We start from the raw sequence: 23,453 nt of genomic DNA, 5'->3' as shown, positions 1-23,453 counted from the left end.
GACAGAACAGTAGGTCTACAATAAAATCTAGCTTTGTTTCAATGGTTCCTGAGACTAAATATCTGCATAAGTAACTACAGCAAAAAAATAGTCTTTGCCATGACAACAGCCGTGGAGATATCGCGTTATTTCGGTAAGTGTTAGTCACGCTCTCGCGGAAGTGTTTTGGCGTTGAGCACCGGAGTTGTTGAAATATAGTAGTGTTCATTAACAGTAAAAAGTGACATTGTAAGTTTTAACATTGAGACCAACAAATGGTCTCATAGCTGATTCTACTAGAAAGGTCTCTACTAAACTCTACATAATTCGTGCTCACGTGACGCTAAACCAGGTTATTTTTCTGTTGTCAACAGAGCTAACTTGGTTAGCATGTAAGGTAGATAATAAGCTATGGTTGGCAGCCAGTTGTTTCTACATAGTCTGTAAGTCTATTGTTGGGTAACAACTAACTAACTTACGACGTAAGGCAAGCGGCTCAATATTATTACAATACAAAACGTAAATTCCTGCATCATTAGGTAATTTTGATAACGCTTATTAGTTTGGTAAAGCAACACATATAAATAACGTTATGTTCCTAACTAAAGCACTGGTATGTCTTTGTTGAAATAGATTGGTTCATGTATGGCTGCATATCATATTTTAAGATTTGCTCACGCATTGAAGAAAGGACAGGCCAAAAAACAAGTCTGGATAAAACCAAATAACACCTCATTCGTGGTGTCAGCTCAAGTAGTATTGTGAGTATACATTTTGGGCTTTATGTTTAAACTGCTGAGATTCATGTCTTATGTCTCAAAACAATATGAACTTGTGTTATGTGTTGCTTTCTTCTTTTGCAGAATGGCTGCGCTGACAGACTTTGAACCTTTAGCAAAGAGACTCAGGGTTGAATCCAGTGGCCAATCATCCCCTTCATCCTCTCTAAAAGGTAATTTGGTTGGATAACATTTTTCTGTATATGTCAATAAGTTATTGGTGTCACATGAGTATATCCGCCTTTGTAAAACAATTATTTTTATGTTCTTCAGTCCCATCTTCATGTATTCAGAGCAAAGACAATGAGACGGTAGATAAAGGGCAAAACAAGACACAGATGAAGATGGATATACGGTCAAAGACTGGAGCAGATGATTTGCGAGGTGTAAAGACGAAAGGTTACCATCAAAAGAGCTTCCCCAGACAGCAACAGAAGTTCAGAAATACTCTTGAACGATGGTTGGTTAAACCCTCAAAAAACACATGTACAGCTGAAGAGGATGCAGAAATGGCCAATCACAGTGGCTTTCAAAGCACCTCAGCTGAGTTTCTGGACTGTCAAAATGATGAAAAACCTACTCACTTCGACCCGGATGATGAAACCCAACCCTTGACAATGCAAGACCTGGATGAAGACAATCCTGAGTCACCAGCCTCCAAGGATTCTGCAGGGAGTGGGCTTATGCATACACCGCCCCACAATTATGGGGGATTAGAAAAACAAGAAATTAATACATGCTCAGCGAGCTCAGAGGACTCTGTCAAACACAATACCAAAATAACAGACTTCTTTTCAGGGACCTCACCACCAGGTTTACCTGTGAAGCGTGGCGTGGCAAACAAGTCTCCACAGAAACCAGATGCAGACAAGGAAACTGCCTCGGCTGTTATCAAGCCTGATGTCAAATGGCTGGGGACGCCAATCAGTGAGCTAAAGAGAATGCCTGAATGTGGAGGACCACTTCCTCCGCTGAAGGATGTTCCTGGCCAACACACTGTGATGATAAGGGTTTGAGCTGTTCTTTCTTTCTAAACTGTTCAAAACACTTTACTTCATAGAAACATACATTAATTTAATTGGTCAGTCCCAATGTGTTTATTGGTTTCTGCAACACATTTGTTGTATCTGAATCCAGCATTTTACCATCTTAAACTCAGATCCAAAATGAAACCTTGTGATCATGGAACCCAACCTTAATTATAATGTTGATTTATTTGAAGAATCAAAATGAGGAATGTCAGTGTAGGCATTCTATCACTGAGGACCTGCAGCTTGTTACATTGTAACACAATGTCCCTGAGTGTGCTTATCTCAGCAATAGTTTGTTCAGTTTTTCATGAGGGCTTTCAGAAATATGTGTTAGCATGCAAAGGAAAAGTCATGGTCTTTAATTTGATTATTCTTTGAGTTTATCATAGATCCATATTTTATTGTCAATATGTTTATTTGGTTTGCACACAGGCACGGCATGTACTAATGTAATTTGTTTTTATTCACTCCCTCTGACAGACAGACCTTCTTCAGAATGGCAAAGTCCCTGTTCCATATCCTGGTAGGTTTAAGGATACCTGGGATGATGTCCATGTCAAGATGCCCTGTTCCAGTAGCAACCTGTTTCCTATCGAAGATGAGGTAATGATCCAAGTGTTTATATACCTGTCATTTATAAAATTGTAGTCATGGATTATGTTATATAGATATGTAAATGACAGATTAAAGTATGTGCTGTACTGCTTTTAATTGCACAGATTGTACACCAGTGGTTCAATATTGGTAATTTAAACAATGCAGTCACATTATATGCTTGACTGAAGGCATCTTCATCATCTTGCTACCAATGAGGATGATATGATGAGCAATGTGATATTACATTTTATAAATGTTTATGGTGCTTATCGATCCACGCTAGGGTTGTAATTTTGCAGAGCAGCTATTCCCATTCGCTTTTCATGTTTCAAACCTGCATATGTGTGAATGAAACACAATGTACATCAATGATGAAGGACAATTCATAAGTTCATATTCATGAAATCACTGCAAAAAAACAGACTAAAAACAGACTAAATTTGTGCTTCCACAGGAAACACGAAAACGGCAGAATAAGAGTCGGTGGGAATTGATCAAGGAATCTTTAAACAAGAAATTTACAAGTCTGGATGAGTTGAAGGCAAGTTTCATATCTGTGTCCTTACAATACCTGATGTATTTCATGTTATAAAAGGAGAGGCACAGTTCCCTAAAGTTATTACCAGATTTTGCCATTAGATGGCGTCATGAGCCCAGGCACACAGTCTCTTACCATTTTGATATTTTGACAACATGTTGTTGTTTCAATATAGGTGTAGTATTTTTTACTTAAAATGACACTTTAGATTGCTTCTGAATTGTAATAATTGAATTTATCTGTTACAGAATGCAATATTGAAATACAATGCTTCACAAGCCAAGAAATGGGACTTCACTGCATTACGTTTGTACTGCGTTAAGGTAAACAATATAAATATATGTTTTTATGAATATAACTGAACCAAAAAGTAGACTGGAGGAGGCATTTGGAAGAGTCATTTTAATAATACTGGCATGCAGAAATGTAAACACAGATGGGCACATGTTGAAGATGTTAAAGGGTTAGCTGGCACTTCATCATGGCACTTGATTGCCCAACAGAACGCATCATAAACCAGTGTTGGTGCTTCTCACAGAGCTTGGGTCAAATAAAGTACAGATGGCTCATTAGCTAGTGATGATCAGTAATACGGATGTTGAATTTGACGACTATATTAGATGAGGCTTGGTATGAACAGTATTTAAGTGGCTCTGTGAATCAATATCAATAGATAGGGTCTCATCCCTTTTGTGAAAAGATTTGTATTGTTACAAGGCTTTCTCAAGCATTATGTGTCTGTGTGTGTGCTTACACCTCCATATTTTGCAGCATTACATAAATAAAGATTTGCTCACAGTTAATAGAATGTGATTAATTTGTACGCATTTTGTCCTCCTTGTGCTGTCTGGACACTTGGCTGTTTCCCGTTCTGAGGCTAAGGTTGTATTTTAAAGGTGTTATTTATGTGGTCTTATTATATATTTATTAAATTTTTTAGTCTTTTTCTTTACAGGACAAGGGTATAATAGGCCTGAGATGCATCATGACGGCCAGAGCTCTTTGGTTCATTGGTTTTCTTCTCCAGCCGCATTTGGAGGCCATCTATCATCTGCTATCTTGATGCGCTCTGCGTCATCCTGTGTAGAAACTCAGGGAGGGCTGTACTACTGTCTGAATGTGAATATACCATTTGGAGAGATGGGCCGTGTTGTGACATAAGTGTTTGATATTAGGAATCCCAAGTCTCTGAGAGTAGACACATAATAGGCTTTATTTTCCATACTGTAAGGGAACACTCATCCACTCCTAGAATATAATTCTAATAATAATAATGATATCTCACATCTCATGAAAAAAAAAAGTACATGCAATGCTTTTTTCTTGAATGCCAGTATAAATATGTCATTTTGCACAAGAACAGTAATGGTTTTTACACAGAAGAATGTTGCAGCCCTTCAAAGGCAAAGTGGGAGTCTAGAGAAATAATGTAATCTGTTGCCAAAAGGTCACGTTTAGTAACTTGTCAAAAATGGAAATGGCTGACATTACATCTCAGAGAATGCTTTACTCCAGCCTCATGCTGTTGAAGTAATTGTGTGCTGCTGTATGTCATAAATCATTTTAAAATGGGAATTTTCTTAGATAAAATCTGAACATGTTGAGAGGCTTTAGCCATAGGCCAAGTTTTGTTGTTGTAGCTAGATGTAGCAAAATTACATTTTTGTCAGAATTCAAAATGTCCAGTGGCATCAAATATATTGAAATAGAATTTGATTTGAAGTGAGTTGCCACATAAATTGTAGCTATAACGACATCAAACAGTTGATTGCTCACTTGTTCACTCACTTGTAGTTGATTGAAGTGAAGATGGTATGTTGGTTTCATTAATAATTGTTTGTTCAGTAAACACTGTAAAGCAACAGTATATACCGTATGTCATCGTAGCTCGCACAAAATACATTTACATTATTTATGCTCTATATTATTGCAAAGTTGACACACATAGTTGCTCTAAAAGAAGACTGTGGGTTGCTTCTGCCCCTTACACAATTTATTCACAGCTTAAATGAGTAATAAATCTGTGTAATAATAGTGTAATATGCTGAAGGTCTGGAAGCAATTAAGCTATGTATAGTTTCATTAATGTATTGACATACAGCAGCTCAGATAGCCCACAGAATCTAGTGTTGTTTAAGTTTACACAAATTTCCACTTTTCATTTTAAAAACCAATCACAGAGGATTCTGCACGTTTGAATTATTTCCAGTGCAGCACACAAATAGAGCAATGTAATGTACGACATTTTTCACTTTTTCCCTGCAGATTGGAGACACTGTAGCAGGATGATTTTGAGTGTCAAAGAAAAGTGGACATAGAGTGACGGGTCAGGCGCCTTCATTGAATATTCATTTCAGCGCGCAAACCTTATGAATAACTGAAAAGGCTGTTGACAGACAGCACTGGTTTGTTCATTTCTCTCTCTTTCCCCAGCCCAACCAGTGTTGTATTTACAGTTATGAGCGTGCAAGTGTTTTATTTTTACATGGTCTCGTGTCCGCAGACACAATCAAGCAATTTTAGCAGCTTTATTGTTCGAACCTGTGGGGAATCGGAACGGGACTGTGAGGCGTCGCTTTAAATCTGTATGGGAGCTCTGGTTTCTCACTGCTCACACCCCTGCATCTTGCATAATTGCTTTGTCGGTTTGGTGTGATGTACAGACCTGTATCATGTCATACAGAATTTAAGCTCAGTTGATTTGATGCACTGTCTTGTGATGATTTAAAGAGCTCGGCTTATACTAGCTCAGCTATATCCACCGTCTCGCCCTGTCAACTGCCTTCATTTATTACACCCCTAGGAGCAGTTTATGATGTCAACCAGGTCATTACTTATGACAGTGTTTAGTCAGGCTTCCTTTGCCATAATATAAATGTCCTAGGCTAAATCACCAGTCAAGGCTCCTTGTTCTGGGAACACACTGTCCTTTCTATTTCAAATGCTTGGTCATTTGCATCTCTTCCAGGAAGACTGTTTAATCAGCTGGCATGGCCGTGCAACCTTGATGAAATTGCTCTGTGATTGATCATTCTGACATTTTGTAGCCAATATGGGTGTAAATACGAGTAGTATATATTGCCTAAGATACGTTAGTGCACTTAGGCTGTGTTGTGAAGTCACGGATGGTCGGTATGTTACTAACTGTCCAGCTAAAGCAAGATTTTAATCGAATGAAGCCATATTTTTCACAATTGCTGTTAAATGTCCAATATGAGGCAATAGTCATCTATACAGGTTTTCATTTTTCACTAGCTGCTTTACATCTGCATGCACAATATAGTAGGTAGTGGACTTTTACAAAAGTTTAAAAGAAGGTATTGCCCTTTGATGTTCTGTATAGCTAACATTTGATATTTCTTTCTCTGTAAAATTGAACATAAAAGCGCAACATTTTGATATGAATCAGAGCTGTTAATTTGATCTGTCCGTCTCAAACTAATCAGCCCAAACAGCTAATAATGTCACAGCTGGGTTTTGTGGCAAAACAACAAACATAAACAGATCTCTTGCTCTCTCCAAGGTTCTGGAGCCTGATGCGGCTGAACATCTGTTTGGCTCCCTGCTGCCAGACATGGTGCAATTAGCACTGAGAGCATCTGAGCTCTGTACCAAGGTAAGAGCCATCACTAACCAATACACACTGGCTCAGTGGTCTGTGACATAGTAGATCACCGCAGCAGGTTGATCCCAAAGGTCATGACATGACAAATGATCTTGTGAAATAGTTGTAGAAATGGTGAGGTCAAGGCATGTAGCTATTGATTGTCATTTGTCCAATGTTTTATAATGTTTTTGGTCATCTGGTTGTTAGGTGTGTGAAGTGCAACGTGTGTTTGCAGCTGGAAAAGTCTCATTAAAAAGAGTTTTGTGTATTTTGTTTGGCCAATCATCTAATTTTAGTTTGACATCTGTGTGTTAAACATATTTCTAGTTTGATTAACTTAACACTGAACTGACGCGCACACATACTAACATCACCAAATATTGTTTTAGGACAAACCTGTTTGTTTGGTGATATTTGTATGTGTGTGCGTCACTTTCAGTGTTAAGTTGTGCGTGGCAATCTGTGTTGTAGGCCATCAAAATTAAACACACACAATCTGCACATGAATAGCATAGAAGGTTGTGTCACCTGTTACAGTGTAACTGTTCATTTCTGTCCCCCATAATCATTTTTGCAATTAGTTATTGGATAATTGTTTAATATTTATATAACAATTGAGTAGCTAGTCTAAAATGTATCTACAATTCGATTGATGCTGTTGAAAACAATGGTCTGCATTTGAGGTGGAGAGATTAATACTAAACTGCATGGGCTTTTACATTGCTGATCTACTGCAATATAAGAACCACTTAAACAGCTTGTGCATTGAATTGAATGTGTTAAATACTTAAAATCAACTATTGTTGCTGTGTTGTTTATAAATTGGTAATTTACATTTCAATTTCAATTTTCAATTCAATTTATTTATAGTGCCAGTTCATAACAAAAGTTATCTCATTGCACTTTTCATAGTAGTCCTTGGAACATTTTGGCCATGACTCCTGTTGATCTATAGTGTTAATGCAACAAGCTCTCCCCATTACAGAATTGCTTACACGGATGCACTGTTAATTTATAAACCCACAGCCTTTATTAGGAGTCTGTATCTCTTGTGAGCAAAGATGGATGTTGATTGTAATTATGATGGCTGATTGAAGAAGCACTGAGTGGTGCCAAATTAGTACATACTTCAATGTCTTGTTTGGTAAATTCACAAAACAAATTATTTTGACCTTCCTCAGTTGTACCTCTGCTCCTCCTCTAGCCGATACCCCTACTCAAGAGAGGCATGAACCACTCCATCACCATGTCTCAGGAGCAGGTGGCATGTCTGCTCGCCAACGCCTTCTTTTGCACCTTCCCTCGACGCAACTCCAGAAGTTCTGAGTACTGCAACTACCCTGACATAAACTTCTTCAGGTAATGTAGGGATGTGGTAGTTTCATACATGATGGTTAAAGTTACACAGTCGGCTTGTAAATGATTCTGCCGTGACAACTAACTTAATTTCCATGAGGGGGCACTACTGTATGTGCTTTCTTCACTAATCATTATATCTTGTGGCTGGGTGTTAAAGCAAGTAACATTCACATTATATGTACATTTAATTACACAAAGAGCAAACACTGTTTTATAATGATAGTATAATGATCAGAGACAGTGAACAGCTTGACTTATTTACACACTGATCTGAAAGATTTTTCAAAAATAGACAGCACATTAGTCACTGTTCATTTGAGCATTTTTAAGAGCCACTGAGCTTTATCTTTCTGTAACCACATTTTAAAGCACAGGGCAGATGTTTCCTTTAGCCTGCTCTGCTTACCAGAGCTATGCAATACAAATCTATTTGATGGTCATTCTGTCCTTCTCTGGTACTTGTCAGTTTTACCAGAAGAATGACTACAAATATGACAAAGAAGAGGGGAGCAGGGTCTTTTTTAATCCCTGCAACCTTGCACTGTGGAGATCGTCTGGGTGGTGTAATGCAAAATCAGTCTGCAGATCACTGCTTAGTCATGTCTCTCATCTCTGTTGGCATCGCAGTGTAATTACCTAAATGGAAGAGGGAATTAAATTAACATTGACTCAGATAGCTGCTTTTCACAATGAAGAAGGCCATTGGCTGTTTCAATGGCATCAGTATTTCATTCACATAAAGGTTTGTCTGTGATTTTTGAAAGGAAAGTCTCGTTTAGCCTGCTACTAAAAATTGTCCTGAATCACCAATTTGGTGCGAGCCAGATATTGAATGCTTTGAAATGTGTGTGTGTGTGTGTGTGTGTGTTTGCAGTTTTTTTTATCTGTAACTTTTGGTCTGTGGGATTTATTTATATATAATTTCTCATGACAGGTAGAGGAAATATAAACAAAGCTTTTTATCTGCTGATGTTCTCTTATCTCGATGCAGACTTATTTACATTGCGATAAAAGAGACTATTTTTTGAGGAGCTTGATTGAACATCGGCTCTGTCATTCAAAGTGTTCTTCAGCAAACTTTAATATTTTATTTTTAGTGCATTTAGCTCAAACAGACTTGTTTTTTTGAGAAATGTTTTCTTGTGCTGATGATGATGAAACCCAGCTGTTACACATATTGTAGTCACTTAAACCCCTTTTCTGAGTTACATCATATCTTTCTGCACATCTGTAGGGGGTGTATTGATGTTATATTCACCAAAGACCATATTGCGATTTGTTACTAAAAGCCTACTCTCACTAGTGGCTAGCTTATGTCAAAGATGTTTGCCCTGAGGACTACATGGAGCACGATTGTTTCTAGGGACCACACTGACAAAAATATAAATGAATTCAGGAGTTGACTTCGATGAATGAGTTTCCCTGCCCTTGAAGGGCTCTCAGTGCATCAAGCCTTTGTCGTTATTTCATTTCACTCACATGAAATGTCTTTCTCTTTATGATAGCATGTGAAGCAGGCTGCTTGGTTCTTTATGGAGTTTGCTTGAGAGGGAGATAATGGGCTTAGTGTTGAAAGTGCATTCAAACCCGCCCGCTGCACCTCTACTACCAGCTGCTTTGTGTGTGTTCGTTTGTGTGTTATTTTTCAGGGGGATTGACCTTTTGCCTCCTGAGGACTCTGTTGCTTAAAAGGGACACAGGGCTTCTTAATGTATCCCCAAGGATGGAGCCCTGTTTCTCCTCTCTGTTCTTTTTTTTTTTTTTATATATTTGTGTGAGTGCTGTGAAGTGGCACATGAGTGTGACTCTGTGATGGCAAGCCTGAGGGCAGCTCCATTGTCGTAACAACGAAAGAACTCCTACATAATCGGCTAGTGACTGAATGGGAAGCTGAGTGAGAGATGAACTAATTCATATCAAAAGTTAAAGCATGACTGAACTCACATGGCCAAAGTGGAGGTCGTGTCTCTATGGCACTGATTATACAGAGAGTCATTTTTCCTGGTCTTAGCTTGTCTAATAATTTGCAAACTGAACTCATAGAGTTGGTAGTGATACCATGTCTAACTCGCTTGCTTCATAGAAGAGGAACATAATAAAGTCTAATATCAACTGGAACTGAATGAAATTCATTATCTCTTCTTTCCCCCAGGCTGTTTGAGGGGTCTTCATCAAAGAAGATTGAGAAGCTGAAAACTCTGATGTGCTATTTCAAAAGTTTCACTGAGGAAAGTAGGTGTTTAGATTTCATTTTTTTAATTTTGCATTGCACTGCAATACATTGTAATTGATTGATGTTAAGACAATATTACAATATTGGCATTCACAGCTAGAGCTTTCTACAGCACAAATACATTATGCTAAAACACAGAATATGATATGCTGGTCCAAATTACTAGAAAAGATAAAGAAACTATATTGCACTATATTCGGCATTGGTTCGCCCTATGTCACCTCTACGACTGTGATGGTGCTTCCCCTTTCTTTATACAAACAACAAATAATTGATCACAAAAAATACTACATTTCTTGCTTCATTCTTTGCTTTTCAGAGCCTACAGGACTTGTAACATTCACACGAAAAAGCTTGGATGAACCTCTAAATTGGAAAAGGTGGAGTAAAAAAAAATAGTAGTAGTAAAATAGTAGTATGTCAATTGTTTCTCTCAAAAAACCCTGCACTCTGCAAAATTCAGTAGACCCTTTGGAAGCGATCAAAGAGCCATTGTGTCATCTGTAGTTGATAAGTGGAAAACAATTCATTCCTTGTGTTTCAGCTCAGAGACTCTGCTCACAAAGCTCCACATTACTTCTGAAGGGACCATTGAGGATGATGGTTATGGAATGCTTCAGGTAAGATGCAGAGGAGGAGAAGTATATCAGTAGTGTTCACTTGTGGAAAGAAAACATGATAGTGTGATTTACCTAGCAGATACACCTAGTGTGATTGACTTTACCTAGCAGGATCCTGTTATTTTGCTTGAAGGAGCTATTAGTTTGAGACATACTCCTCCTTGTGCTTGGTTCCCATCCTCTTTGTCCCTTTGTTGTAGTCAATCACTGAGCCACCGCATTCTGGAGTCTTTCACCCAGAATGCTTACTACTGCTGAAAAGGCCTTTGAGGGAGCCCTGTGACACGTCGCGGGGAGTGTGTGCTGGGACTGGGGTCGAGGCCTCTGAGCCTTCTCTGCTCTCTGTCTTGGCCGTGCTTCCTGTACACTGTCAGGATGGCCCGCTCTGCCTTTCACCTTTTGTTTGCCTCCAGTTGCCACAAGCTGACAGTTGATGTGCACACATGACCAGCTCCGGGGCACGCTGCGGGCTGGATTGATGGATGCTCTGCTGGGGTGGGGGTGGGGGTGGTGCTGACAGCCTGTCAAAGCAGAGTTTGGAGGCTGGCTCGCTGTCCCAGAGTTGAGTGACCAGTTTGGGGAGATCTGCTCTCAGACTGCTGCTTGCCCTCTTGCTGCTTCTTCCTGGTGTTGTGACGGGGTTGGACTGGGCTGTCTAAAGGCCAATGAGCAACAACTGTCAGTCCTGAAATTGGATTATATGTTCCGCATGGCGGCTTTCTGACTAAAACAATGACGCCTGTGTCTGAGCTGAAATGATGAGATATGTTTTTTGTTTTTTTTTAAATCATAAACAGGCCGCAATCAACAAGTAAATCAGTGTCACCCATAGATCTGCCCTCAAATCTGAAAGAACACAAGCAGCAAAAGATTTCACAGGCATCAGTCAGCAGTAAATTTAACAGTGTGTTGTGACTGGAGGGAGATGTTTACTTTGGACTGTTGGATTGTTCTCTTGTTTTGATATTTGCTGTTGGCAGCAGCACACTTAAGTGCAGCTTCTCTGGAGAGCTCATTTTGGCATGGGGGACAGATGTCTGAGTAATGCCAGCACCTAAGGCCACTTCCCCAGTCAACTTGTCAGGAATTCTGTCACAAATAAAAGAAAAAGAGCTGGGAACCTTTCATGAGGTTTTTTACTCACCTTCTGTCCAATTTTGGGATATATATTTCACAGTCAAAGAAAATGAGGATGCTAAAGAAAAAACATGTGCGTAAAAAAGTCTGTAAATTTCACAGGGGATAGATGTTCCGTAGTGTTTTCTTCATCAATGATCTGTCTTAATTTGCAGGTTGATTTTGCCAATCAGTTTGTGGGAGGAGGAGTAACCAACGCTGGTCTAGTTCAAGAGGAAATTCGTTTTCTGATCAACCCCGAGCTCATTGTTTCTCGCCTCTTCACTGAAGCCCTGGGTCATAATGAATGTCTGATTATCACAGGTCAGTGATCAAAAACTCTCCCACATGTTGTTTAACAATAATTTTTTACTGAAGGAATCCAACTATTCAATTATTAATGATTTAGCCCGTTGATCCAGATCAGATCAGTAATGCTCCGGCTTCACATTTCTCATACTTGACCTATAATTTGACAGAAGAAACATAATGGGTGTTTCGAATCACACACAGCATGGAGTACAGATTGCACACTAGGGCAGTTTATTATTTATTCGATTAGTCGACTAGTCACAATTATTTTTGTCACCCCCTAACCCTACCTCTAACCCTAATTAAACCATTTAACTAATTAAATATCTTTTAAGTGAATTACTGATGTCCAACACACAGCCTAACTAGCTCACGTTACCATTAAGTGAATGAGGTTTTCTATTCAGAATGAACACTAGTATCAACACCAGGGGAAAAATAGGGAAGAAGACCAGACAGCGTAGGATACTCCTGTAATTCACCCAAAACAAAAAGCACATTAAAAGTAACTACTATAACCACAACTGTACACTAACAATGTATTGTTTATTTAGAATAATAAAGCAACAGTCCCCTTTCATAATCCTTTTGTAGTTTATTTTTCCAAAGTGCTTATAAGTTTTAAAAGTGGAGAATGTTCTGTAGGCTACATCACGAGCCAGATGTTCCTTGATTTACTTTAAACCGTTACTTAGATTGTAATGACAGAATAACAGTGGTACGAACATTTAAACTATTTTAAAGTTGTGGCCTTTCCTCTGTTACTGTGTTGTTGCTGCTGCAGTGGTCTGTGTAACTGGGACCAGAGGGCACATTTTCGATTCCCCATCAACTTTCGTAAAACTGCCAATATTCAAGTTCTACACAGTTGATTTCCCGCCTCAAAACCTCTCAAAAGTGTATTTAGTGATGAAATAGCGTACAAAACTTGTGAAAACAAAAACCCCTCTGCTGTTAGCCTCTTTCTCCGCTGCTTTCTGCTTCTCGCATGAAGTCATGGCAGACAGTGGAAGCGATACTGCCCCTGGCCCTTCCTGTAGTGCATTGCAGTTACAAATGAACAACCAGAAATGTTCTTAATGAGAAGATTGCTATCTCTCCCTTAAACAGCATCTTTGTAACGACGTGCCGACAATGAAATTTCACATTGACAAATTTTTTTAATCGATGTTGTCGATCACGTCGACAAATCCTTGCAGCCCTATTGCACACCTTCAATTTACCCCGTCCTGGCTCAGCAAGAGGCTAAAGGATGTTTGTGGCAATTGCCCTGTTTTCTCCATCTGTCCTTGTCACATGTTTCCTTTTGATTGGCTGCAAAGGGGAGAGTCTCATCAGTCGGCAGTTGGAAATTGGGCTGTCCTGATTGCTCTGTTGGGTCTTTCTGTTGAGTAATTCCCGCTGACTTCAGTATTGAGTGTTTGCAACAAACAGGCTTGGGACAGGTAGAACCCAGTAACAAGAGCTAGACTGAAGGAGTCTCAGCAGGAGGCTGATGGCTCCTGTCTGTTTTTTTTTTCTTCTTTTTTTTTCTGTCTGACTCTGTTGTGGCTACTTGATTGCATTTGATGAAGAAGTTAGAAAACACAAGTTTTGTAATATAGTCATAACTGAAGGACACCTGCACAAGTCCAGTTATCATTCTGCAGCAATAAAAATCATTTAAATCAGCCATATGTGGATTTTATATCCGGGTTAGTAAAAATGCAAGACTACTTCTATTTAAATGTATGTAGGGAGTCATTTATAAGTTCGCCATATCTGAATGCATGTTATACTTGACATTAATTAAATAGATGTGTGCAAGAGTAAATGATGAGCTAGAGTCCAAGTCAAGTCTCAAGTCTCTTGTGGTTATAATGAATGTTGTATCACCTGCTGCATTCAGTCCAGGCTGTTTATAATACTGCATAGCTATGAGGAATTCTGTAACTGTAACCTGTTTTTCACTTCCAGAGCACGCCCATGTAATATGCAATGCAATTAATGACAGCTTATTAACTTCTGTAAGTCAGCACTTCCCGCAGACTCTCAAACCCAGCGTAACGTTACCTAAATAAAACTGCTTTTCACAGAGCACAACCATGTAGCCTAATAATCAATGACTCTACAACTAATAAACTATTTATTATAAACTACTTATAAGCTTATAAACTACTGTAAGTCAACAACCCCCCAGACTCTCAAACTAGTGTAACTTTATAACTAAATAAAACTGTAACTTTACATGATCAACAATAAACATGTAACCTGTTTGCAGCCACCGTTAATAATTGACGTGATGGCAGCCACTGGGACATAAATGATTACGTTAATTGACCACCACAACTTTGGCAAGTAAACAAACATTCTCATTCATCTTTTCATAACATAGTCAGAGTTAACCTTAGATGGCCAATGCTGAGCTAAACATGTTTACTAACCTCAGGTTACTAACCTATTTTGCGTCCAGCGCTTGTTGTTGGAAGTTTTAAAGCCAATGTTTATGATGAATAGCACAGAAGCTGCCAGTGTTGTCCTCTCACGTAAGGCCGCACGGATCAGATACATAGTATGTGTTACGTAAGACATTTCCTAAAAATAAACTCAAAGTCAAGTCCCCATCTCTGCCATAAATAAACTGCCTTCACATTGGGTAACATGTGGGTTGGATTAGAACAGGAAGTGAGGCAACAGAGCCTCCACCCTCCTGATCAGCAATCATACCACTGCATCAGGTCTTCTCGCTTTGGCGGTCACCTTCAGACTTCTTGCTGGCCATCTATCCCTAGCCTCCACTTACGCCACTTAACTTTATTACTGGGCCCCCAGAATTAATTATAGCTGGAAGACCTGCCCGAGACCCGCTCTGCTAATGGACTCTTCCATTCCATCATCTTTATTAAACCCTACCCACATCTCTTGTCTCCCCCTATTGTAAAAGTCCAAGCCTTAGCTGCGTCGTGGCCATGTGGTAGATCACATTCCCCTGCAATACGTTTTGGCATACAGCGGGGAAGCTAATGGATGTACCGTAGCACTGAAATTTACAAAAGTGCCCTGGCCTAATTGAATTTTCCTTGATTGCTAGATATCTGGCTGCCATTGGGCGGTCAAAAGTATAAATAGTATCAAGGAGAATTCATATTATTCATTGATTGCAGTACTGACCAGAAAATGCGATACAAGCTTAATGCAAGCAGGAGATATAGGGACATTTTCCTGACACACACAATCTTGCTTTGTCTTATTTATTTCTCAGTGTGAATGGTGGTTTAACATGCTTGAAAACATCCTTCGGTGAAACCAGTGGTGGCTGTATTGATTCTTCTTGTTTTTTTTGTTTTTTTTTGAAAAATTCTTTTTGACAATATTTAATGTTTTTCATATTTTAGACAACTAAGATTTTTTTTTTTAGGTGTGAAACAGTTTTATCCTCGTTTGTTCTCATGCAGATGTCCTTCAGAAGCCTGCTCGTGCCTTGACATGACAATGAGATGCGCTTCTGACCTTTTACAGTCTCTGGTCCACCGCAAATAAGAGACACTTCGTTTTTTTATGAATTTACACATGAATGGAACAACCTTCAAGAACATTGTGAATTATACCTGCTGATTTTTATGCAACCTATTTGGTTGTTTAGAAAACATTTCTAAAAACCATGACACACATTTCCCTGCCCAAGATTGATCTGCTTCCCACTAGAATTTTTGAATGACAAATGGGTTGCATAAACAATCTAAATCATAAGTCAGATTGTTTGTGAAGGTTGTTCCTTTCAAATGCAAATATGGATGATCATAGAGTTTTATAGTTTTGGAAGACCAGTAAAGGTCAGTTGTATGCATAGTTAGGCGGAGCGTTAAACTTCATCAGCTATGCAAACATCTGTCTGTGGTATTTCATAGTGAACTAACGCCCGCTAGAATATTTAAAAAATATTTAAGTAACGTGATGTTTCTTCACACATCATTCATATTGCATCCATAAAATGTTAGCCAACCTACTTTATGTTGTATTTGTTGTACATAAGGATTGGCACACTCTGGTACTGAACAGCACAAACAAACAAGAGATTCTGTTATCCTCTGAGTAAAGATATTTCGTTGTGCCGTTGTCTGCCATTTGTAATAGACTATACTTACTTATCTAACATGCAAGGTGCTAACTGTGCATCAGAATGGAACTAACATATTTACACTCACTTGCACACATTGGGAGCAGTTTGGGGTTACCTAACTTCTGAATAGTGGATGACCCGCGTGACCTCCTGAGCTACAGCCAGCCGCTTTGTGCCAGTTTACTGTCTTACGAACCAGCAAAGTATACAGTCTTGAGATATCAAGGCTGTATAGTCGGTAATCTTGATACAGATGTTGTAAATTGTAAATATGTGTTGCTGTGGTTGTAAAGAGGTCATATTATGCTTTTTGGCCTTGTCCCTTGCTTTTATTGAGTTATATCTATTTTTTGTGCATGTAATAGGTTTACAAAGTGAAAATGGCCAAAGTCCACCCCAAAGGGAGTTCCCATCTGTCACAGAAAACACTGCACTGGACTGCCTGAAAACAGCTCGTTTATAGTCCAGCCTTTTCTTCCGCTTTCTTGTGAAGTCACAAGAAAACACGCGTCATAATGCTCGCCTAGCGGCTAGTCAGGTACACCCTCAAAAACACCAGTGGAAAAACACACTGAGCTGCAGCACACAGTGACAAGATGTCCGCCTGCTGCCTCTCCTCTTCCTTCCAAACATTAGCTACCCTCCAGGCAGTCAATGGACATAAACTTGTTACTGTGACATAGAGACAGAGCTCAGTTAAAACTTTATGGATGAAAGACACATTTGTTACAAATTAATAACTCGCCACTCAAAATTCTTGCTCCACTCAGTGTTGCTAAGCTTGTAAGGGGAACAAGTACAGCTGAACCAAAGCCGTGTTTACCGGCTTTTCAGGACCCGCCCTTCTCTGCTTCTGATCGCCTAGTACTCCTTAACTAGGTACTGCACAAGTGAGATGCATCATTCCATAGCTAAAATGGAGCGTTCAACACACAGGGTGAAAAGAGGTGCTGCAGCAATGTTCAGTGTGACAAAAAATATGGTGTTTTTTTTTTTTTTTTATGAAACCATGGAAACCTATTCTGGTACAACCACTAAATAAAAATGATGAACCTGAAAATGAGCATAATATGGCCACTTTAAGCGACTGGAAGATCAACTTCACTGTGCCATTATAATGTCCTGGAAAAACACCTGGCCAATTTTCGACACCATAACTCAGGAACAGAAGGGGAGATTGTGACCATATTTCACAGTTGGTCGGACATTGAATAGGTGACACCTCTGACTTGAAGGGCTTTGTGACCTCAAATAATTTTTTAGCCATAATTTAAGAATGCATTAGTTCATTTCAGCTTCCACACACATAGATGGCAGAGGCATACACCCTCGGGGTGGTAATTCTAGTTACTTAAAAGAAAGTGAGAAGCAGGCTGATTATTAGTGTCTGTCAAGTGGACTGCGCTCTAGAGATTCCCTCCCCCCATGTGCACCTCGTAATACCTGCTGAAGCATCTCAGTGAGTGCTCTTGACGACCAAGTATTAATGAGCGCTAATGAATGGGAAGTTAATATGTGGCCTCATTTGTGTGACTGTGCTGTTGCCTCCCCACCCTCCACTCCCCCTTTATGGGTGGTGAGTGTTCCCCTGTGGGCTGGCGGTCAGTCGCTGCATCTCACATTGTGTCAAGGGGGATAATAAGTTGACCTTCCTCTTGTCTGGAGACAGCTGCTCCTGTTTCATCTGATCACATCAGGCAGTATGAATACAGACTAGGGCTGGACAATAAAACAATAATTATCGCGATATAATTTTCTTTCAATAACGATATAAATATTCAATAAATGTTTTATAAGTGTTTATTCACTTGAATCATACGCAAATTATGACTTCATTTTTTTTATTAAGATGTTTATTTTGTTGAGGAAGAAGGACTGAAAAAAGCTTTTACTTAATTTTACTCAAAGATTTTATCATAATTGTTTTGAATGTTCTGCCTCAGATTTGTGAAGTGATCCACTGTTTGGCATCAAGTGTTGACCATAAAGAATAGTTTAAACCACAATTAACCATCAGGTTTCTTCAACTCTCACTCAGGGGCAAAAATCAGCCTTTAAACTCGAAAGAAATAACACTTTGATACTTATCGTGAAAATTATCGATTTGTTATTTGATTGTTTGTATAAATAAATATTTGAATATCTTTTAGATGGTTCTTCAGGAGCATGTTGTTGGTTTTACCATATGGTAATCTTTTTAGCATAATTTATCCACCACTTATAGTATATCAACAGCATTCATATAAGAGTTTATAAATCTCTGTTTAATACAACTAGCTACATGAAAATTATTACACATATATTTAAATCTTTTGTTATTTCCCTGAAACCATTTTTTCATTTATCATCATTGGAGGCTAAACTGAATTATATGTGTCTTCTTGACACAGGGTAATCTTACATGCCTTTCAGCATTGCCACCTAAATACAACTGGTATTTTAAAGTTTTTTTTTTTAAATTCTAACCATGTTTAAAATTCAGGATGTAATGTTAATGCTTTTCAGTGGTGTGTGACTAATGTCCCTGTTTGTTTTTATAGGTACACAGCAGTACAGTAAATACATAGGCTATGCTCAGACCTACCAATGGGGTGGCAGCCATCAGGACACAACTCCAAGGTATTTATTGAACCTAGATGCTTTAAAGACCTTAAAATGCTTAAATAATAACTAAATGCATGTTTAGTAACACCACGCCTACACCTTTGTTACAACCGTGCTAGCTCATGGGAGGGCAGTTTCGGTTGATCCAAACTCAATTATGTCAAAAACAATTGGATGCATTTCTGACCTTTCATCTAGCACCATTATTATCATGTACCAGAAAAAAACAGTGACAGAGCATGCTTTCGGTCAGCAACTTCCAATTTCCAACATGGATGTACCTACGAGTAATTATTGCCCCATTTGACTAAAGCCCAGTTGTTGTTTTTTTTGTACATAAAACGGTGCAAAAGCGTTTCTTTGGTTTGTTTCAGGGATGGCTGGCAGAGAAAGTGCACAGAGATTGTGGCCATTGACGCGCTGCAGTTCAAGAACTTTTTTGAACAGTTTCGCCCAGAGAAAATCAACCGAGAACTCAATAAGGTTATCTTATATTTTTCTTTTAATCTGTATTTCCTTTTCATGTCACAAAATGAAGAGAATTGGGTTGTGCCTTTTGGTCGTGTCCTTGGCAGTGGTTTAGATTAGACTGTGGATTAGATGAAAACACCTGAGAACAAAAAAAGATGTAATAATAACTGAATGGTGAGTGTGGGGGCAATCTACCACTGCTCTTTGATTTTACTTTGTGATCTTCTATAGTCATGTCTCTTTAACAGTGTATAGCTGCAGTAATGTTTATTTGCCATTTTACTTCATGTTTGGTTTGTACATATTTAACGATTTTAGTGTCGGTCCATTTGGTTGATAATCAGAGCTGTTCCCAACTTTCAAGGTAAATATTGAATAGAATTATAGATATGTGTCTGTATGTAATACAGACAGATAGACTGTCATATTTGTAGAGAATGAGCTTAATCTTACTCATTACACGATCCAGAATGAATTTTAATGAACATAATAGACCTCATGGCGATTAATCACAATTATTAAATTTACATCAAAGATTTCTTAAAATGAGAATCCTTGCATGTCTGCAATCTTTGTAGCCAGAGATGTCCATTCATAATACAAAATCAAGATGTTGATGCTGTCAAGTCTGCTGTCAGAAAGCATGAAGGGTTTTTGACAGCTCTGACAAGGGTGTGAAGAATGCACCAACATGAAGATCAATCCTGTTTCGAATATTGTTCAACTGTCATATCTGCCCTTTCACAGGAAAAATCTATGACTGGTCAGGGGGAGGATGGGCACTCACAATTCATTTTCTCTATTCACTTCATTTCCCATGGGAAAATGAATGTCCAGGGCCCCATCAGATCTTTGATTAAACATCTCCTGCTCCTCCTAATTAAAAATTATTTCCTTTGCGACATACAAGCCAGCTGACATGTTGCCATGAACGTGGGTTTAGCACATAATGTGCAATTAATATGTAAGATAGTATGAAAATGTTTTGTAGGCCTGGTTCTTATAAAAACATACCAGTGATCTGCAACAATAGGGTAATCCCAACACTTGAGGCTCATCAGAGCTGATTCCGCCATTATGTACCAAATGACATATCATTCCCCACTTACATGAATGGCCCGGCCTCATGTGGCTGACCATTTGATGTAATGTCATCAAAAGTGATTAATTCACAATTTTGATGACGGAAGGGCTTTTCTTACAGTAAGGCAATGGCGGTATCTGAAATCACTCCCTTTTTGCTACCAAGTGCATTATATTTATTTTTCGCCAGTGTCCAAGTTCTAAATGTAATAAATAATGTAATTTAAGCTCTCAATAATTCACACAACTGAACAAAGATGTATTGTTCACAGCATGTATACTACTTTGTGCAAAAATCCCATAATGATGATTCATAGTTAGTTCATATTCATAGTCAAATTACTGCTTTCTTTAGACTAACTCGACTAGTGTAGAGAATAGTGAATGATTTAAGACACAGCAAATGTTTTACAGTGTGCTTATCTCTGTGTGTCATACTGCTTACTCTTCATTTAGGCCTACTGTGGCTTTGCTCGTTCTGAGGATCAACGGCAAAATCTTGCGGCGGTGGCCACGGGGAATTGGGGATGCGGTGTTTTTGGGGGTGACGCACGTCTGAAAGGTAAGTACTGACATAGGGCTTCCGTCAGTAGAGCTTGTGGGGGAAAAAAAGTGCTCCGACCATCTTCGTGCACTTACCAGTCTAAGCGGGCTCTCTTTCCTGGATATAACGGAATAAATTTCAGATTGAAAGGCTCCAGCAGATCAGTGTGGGCATCCATTTGTCTTCTGGGAATGCGTTCATTAAGGTTAAAGCCTATTCGCCATCTTCCTTCTATTGATCAAATGACAAAGTTAATATGTTTCATTAATAGTGAAATTGATCGCCTGCTCGGGTTCATCAATCCGTTACAGCTTTCTGACTGAGCCTTGTATCACTGTCACTGAGCAGGGAGCTTCAGGAGAGTTTATGCTAACCGTTTGCAGTAGTAGCTGTTTCTCACTTTCTGCCTGACTTAGAGCCACTGTGCTTGCAAACCGGACATACACCCATGCATATTTATTAATTAGCTGTAGCAAGGTACATCCCTCCAAAGGCACAGGCACCTACTGTCTGCTTAATGACACGCCTCCTGGGGAGAGCTTTGTAATTCAGATGCTGGGTTTACATTCTGTGGCCTTACATAGCCACCTATTTTTTAATTGTCAGATCATTTTTTGAAGAAAGCAGTTGCAATGGAGCCAGGGAGAGAAACTGCTGAAGAGTAGACATATTCAGCTTAGCCACCTTCTGAAAATGTTGATTCAGTTTTGCTCATTAACTTGCCACTTTCCCAACCTTCATTAATCAGCAGACATACTTTCCAGTCTCTTAAAATATTCACAGCTCTCCGGGGCCAGACCTGGCTTCCCTTTGTAACTAATCCAGAGTTCTCAGTGGGGGTGAGACCTATTCCCGCGATTACTTACCATTTACTGTACATGACACAGAGGCTGGTGCCGCACACTTTTAATGGTAACATCAGCTCCTGGATGACTCTTCTGAACTCTGGTTATTTAAATATTTATTTTTAAAAGTTAAAATATTAGAATGTGTAAATCCGCCCCAAAAAAAGCCTTCAAATGAATGGCCCTTTTACTTTATTACGAGACTATATAAAGAGATTTTGTGCCACTCTCACTGTTTAAGTTTAAAACAGGCTTCTTTTCCTGCAGCTCTGCTCCAGATGCTGGCAGCTGCTGAGGCGGGTAGAGATGTGGCCTATTTCACCTTTGGTGACAGCCAGCTCATGACAGATGTCCACAACATGCACTCTTTCCTCTCTCAGAGAAACATCAGTGTCGGTAAGGCAAACATCCGCTGTGCCTGCTTTTTGTTTTTAGCAATTTTTTTATTCCACTGCCAACGGTGTGATGCATAAAATAATAACACGATTAATTATGTTTTGGAATACTATTTCCTCTCAGGATTCTGTTAAGAATGATGTGATCTTGGGAAACAATGATATGGCTAATTATTATTCCTGAAAACATTTTGACTTGCTGTAACATCAGTCCACTGTAGACTCCATACAACATTCACAATCTCCATGTTTCCATCACAGGGGAGGTGTACGATCTCCTGGGGCAGTACCACAGCTCAGTGTGCAAGAGCTGCCTCGGTCGGCGCCCTGAAGTCAGCCTCTACTCCTTCATCTACCAACAGGTCAGCTCCTCCCTGGCGCCACAAGACTCTGACGGGGGCTTGGCCAGACAACACGTCCCCGCAGACTGCCATTGAGGTCAGGTGGCTGATGAGTCACCATGTTTTACCGTTGGATACTGAATTAAAACATTATCAGTCTGCCTTTAGCTTCATTTTTTTATCTTGCTTTTTGCCTTTTGTTAGACAAACTCCTAATAAAAAGTGGTGGATATACCAAATACAGTCTCCACCACTGGCGGCCGAAAATGAAAATCTAGCAAGCAGATCTTTTTTCAGAAACAACTGAATAGCAGAAGGTGATTAGTTATGACCCTGTCTGGCGCTGCAGTCCAAACTGTGTCGGTTTTACTACTGTTGGTAATATGCCAATGTATTGAGCTTCAATGCGACGCACTCGTGATTTTAATGGTGAAACAAAGGTTGCCATCCATCTTCTGAGTTTGTCATGATGCCTTTTTTTACACCCACACATATCCAGCCTAATTGAATTGGCTGTCAGAAATCAAGTTAAAGAAAAAGAATAACTACAACGAGTTTTGGAAAGCTTGGAGCGGTCTCAGGAAAGCAGTTTGATTTAAAGAGCAGCCTGGCTCTATGGGAAATAAACTCCTACCTTCTGCATTTATAGCAAAATTCTTGTTGCAATCATGACTGAATATATCTTTTGGGTTCTTACACAAAACAGTTGCACTAAAAATATTAATTTGATTACTTTTGTTTCTGTATTTTACAACTGATTGCAGTGTAAATTTGTTATTTGTAGGCTTTGTTAATTACTGTCGTATAGCTACACTTGAATTAAGTGATGTTTATTTTCTGACAGATTTTGATTTTCAAGCAGCCTTAATAAAATTAGTTTTATGTAAATGTAATATTCTA

General features: G+C 39.1%; 1 protein-coding gene across 2 annotated transcripts; it reads left to right on the top strand.

The window, feature by feature from the left end:
• The first annotated feature begins 142 nt into the window (after positions 1 to 142).
• On the top strand, positions 143 to 23,453 carry LOC119915792 (poly(ADP-ribose) glycohydrolase). Of its 2 annotated transcripts, none has more exons than XM_038735533.1 (18): positions 143 to 518; positions 613 to 740; positions 843 to 931; positions 1,032 to 1,768; positions 2,270 to 2,392; positions 2,841 to 2,927; positions 3,173 to 3,247; positions 6,448 to 6,540; positions 7,736 to 7,890; positions 10,043 to 10,122; positions 10,443 to 10,503; positions 10,668 to 10,743; positions 12,036 to 12,183; positions 18,811 to 18,889; positions 19,249 to 19,357; positions 20,885 to 20,990; positions 22,085 to 22,213; positions 22,474 to 23,453. In XM_038735533.1, the coding sequence occupies exons 2-18, from the start codon at positions 625 to 627 to the stop codon at positions 22,647 to 22,649; spliced, it is 2,439 nt and encodes an 812-aa protein (XP_038591461.1). In that variant the 5' UTR covers positions 143 to 518; positions 613 to 624; the 3' UTR covers positions 22,650 to 23,453. The 2 variants fall into 2 exon arrangements, with proteins under 2 accessions (XP_038591461.1, XP_038591462.1); XM_038735534.1 differs by having other exon boundaries at positions 175 to 228.

This window comes from Micropterus salmoides, unplaced genomic scaffold, assembly GCF_014851395.1.
Source record: "Micropterus salmoides isolate LMB-PRFRI ecotype aquatic unplaced genomic scaffold, ASM1485139v1 Ms_hic_scaffold_21, whole genome shotgun sequence".
Taxonomy (NCBI): domain Eukaryota; kingdom Metazoa; phylum Chordata; class Actinopteri; order Centrarchiformes; family Centrarchidae; genus Micropterus; species Micropterus salmoides.
Note: the sequence above shows the minus strand (reverse complement) of the source record. Positions and strands in the feature narration are given on the sequence as shown.